A 1,847-nucleotide genomic window follows, 5' to 3' on the forward strand; every position below is an offset into this window, starting at 1 on the left:
ACAACTTCGACAAAAGTCATTGCAGGGTAGACCCAGTCTCAGAGTATGCCTTCCTATTTCGCAGTGGCCCGTCAGCACAAATACCAAATCAACCTAGATATCTGACAATGAGGTTCAACAGCCCAGAATTGCTTAGCTATATTTAGGTATTTTTGTTTAATTGCCAGTTTAACTATAGCAAGTGGAACGCCTATATCTGAGAGGTGAATGTTAGGAAGAAGAGCGCCTGCCTTGGAAAGCTCCTCTGTCCTACAATTACCCGAGATATCCGACCAGGAACCCAAATGAGTTTAAACCTAACAAATCTAGCAAAGTCATTGAGAGAAGCACGGTAGTTTTGTGTTATAATTGATGTGGCTGACAAATTAGAGTGATCAAAGTTAAATTTGACAAAAAGGCTGTCAGTAAATAGACACTAAAATTTTATAATTAAATTCTGATGCTTTATAGAAACCTTGTTTCCTTTCCTTCATTATAAAAATAAATTAATTGGTTTGTAATGGTTGTAGTGAAATTACTTAATTTTGATAATTTTACATAATTAATAAATTTAAATATTTATCTATTAATATTTAGTAGAATCAGAAGCATCATATTTTTTTTAGAGACCAACAGTATCTGAAGTTTTTAATGAAAAAATAATTTATTTAATTTTATAAAATTCTCATTTTATTACTTAACAAAATGTATATTTTTATTAAGATTTACTGATTCAATCAGTGTTTTTAATGTTTTAAACTAATACTGTTAACCATTGCATCTTCGTACAGATATGATGCGTCCACTACGGGTTCTAACCTGAGCTGTATAGCAGGAACGCTTCTGGCGGCTTAACTCTTCAGTTTGTTCACCCACTTCTGTTTCGGTTGGTAGGCTTAGCTAAAATGAAGGAGATGATACAAGCTAATCATCACACATACAGTATAAAAATATGAATTATTATACCTCTGAGGAGTAAGTATTGCCAAATGCAGATTGATAAGATGATGCCTCTAGTATTTCGGTTACCACCTAAAATGAAGGAGATGATACAATTTAACAATTATATATTTAGTATAAACAAAGATTTGAATTGTTATACCTCTGAAGAGTAAGTATTGCCCAATGCAGATTGATAAGATGATCCCTCCTGTATTTCGGTTACCACCTCCAAGGGTGACGATTCCACCAAAGACATAGCAATTGCGAAAACGGACAAGAGTACTAAGACTTTAAAACCAGTCATATTGTTTTATGATTTTTAGTTTATTCTGTTAAGTTATAAATTAAACTGATGCTATTGTTAGAAATTGGCTTCACTTTTATATGATTTTTACAAGTTGTGAATTCATAAATTTTATCTCTAAATAGGGAAATTTTCTTTTTAATTCGTAAATCCCATCATTTCTACAAAGAAAACAATTAATAAACCGCAGTGTTACTTTCTGACTTAATGAGTTTATGACAAACCGCACGCTTCTGGTTTTTATGAGTAAATCTTTTTACGATTTTGGCTTAGAGATCAATGCTTTTCGAGAGAATTATTTCTTTAATGATTGCATGAACTATAATTAAACTGTTATTACTATTTGCATATACTAATATTTGTTATAATATAGCAAATATAATAATAGCAGTATAATAATTGCTAGTTGATTTCAGTTAATTGCTAGTTTAAAGTTGTGTTAAGCTATCATATATCTAAACACATAATTTATTAATTGGGTTTATTAGAATTTTATTTATAATGAATAGATTTGAAAAAAAAACCCGAATTTTGGATAGGAAATATGAATAGTAAAAACAAATTTTATTTGGATATATATCTATTTAATCTATAGTAGTGAATTAATGATCAAACTCCCTTC

The 1,847-nt window shown here is 30.1% G+C and overlaps 1 protein-coding gene across 2 annotated transcripts; it reads right to left on the reverse strand.

Moving 5' to 3' along the window:
• Positions 1-669: 669 nt before the first annotated feature.
• On the reverse strand, positions 670-1,263 carry LOC119670505. Of its 2 annotated transcripts, XM_038080782.1 has the most exons (3): positions 1,082-1,263; positions 946-1,011; positions 670-879 (listed from the first exon to the last, which is right to left on the reverse strand). In XM_038080782.1, the coding sequence occupies exons 1-3, from the start codon at positions 1,223-1,225 to the stop codon at positions 748-750; spliced, it is 342 nt and encodes a 113-aa protein (XP_037936710.1). In that variant the 5' UTR covers positions 1,226-1,263; the 3' UTR covers positions 670-747. The 2 variants fall into 2 exon arrangements, with proteins under 2 accessions (XP_037936710.1, XP_037936719.1); XM_038080791.1 differs by lacking the exon at positions 946-1,011.
• Positions 1,264-1,847: the final 584 nt, after the last annotated feature.

The sequence above is a fragment of the Teleopsis dalmanni genome, chromosome 1 (assembly GCF_002237135.1).
Source record: "Teleopsis dalmanni isolate 2A chromosome 1, ASM223713v2, whole genome shotgun sequence".
Lineage (NCBI taxonomy): Eukaryota > Metazoa > Arthropoda > Insecta > Diptera > Diopsidae > Teleopsis > Teleopsis dalmanni.

Bases quoted from the DNA above. Each gene is read 5' to 3' on its own strand.
- LOC119670505 (XM_038080782.1), bottom strand. From the start codon at position 1,225: ATGACTGGTTTTAAAGTCTTAGTACTCTTGTCCGTTTTCGCAATTGCT. The intron at 1,012-1,081 runs GTATAACAATTC...CCTTCATTTTAG, and splicing joins GCAATACTTACTCTTCAGAG to GTGGTAACCGAAATACTAGA. The intron at 880-945 runs GTATAATAATTC...CCTTCATTTTAG, and splicing joins GCAATACTTACTCCTCAGAG to CTAAGCCTACCAACCGAAAC.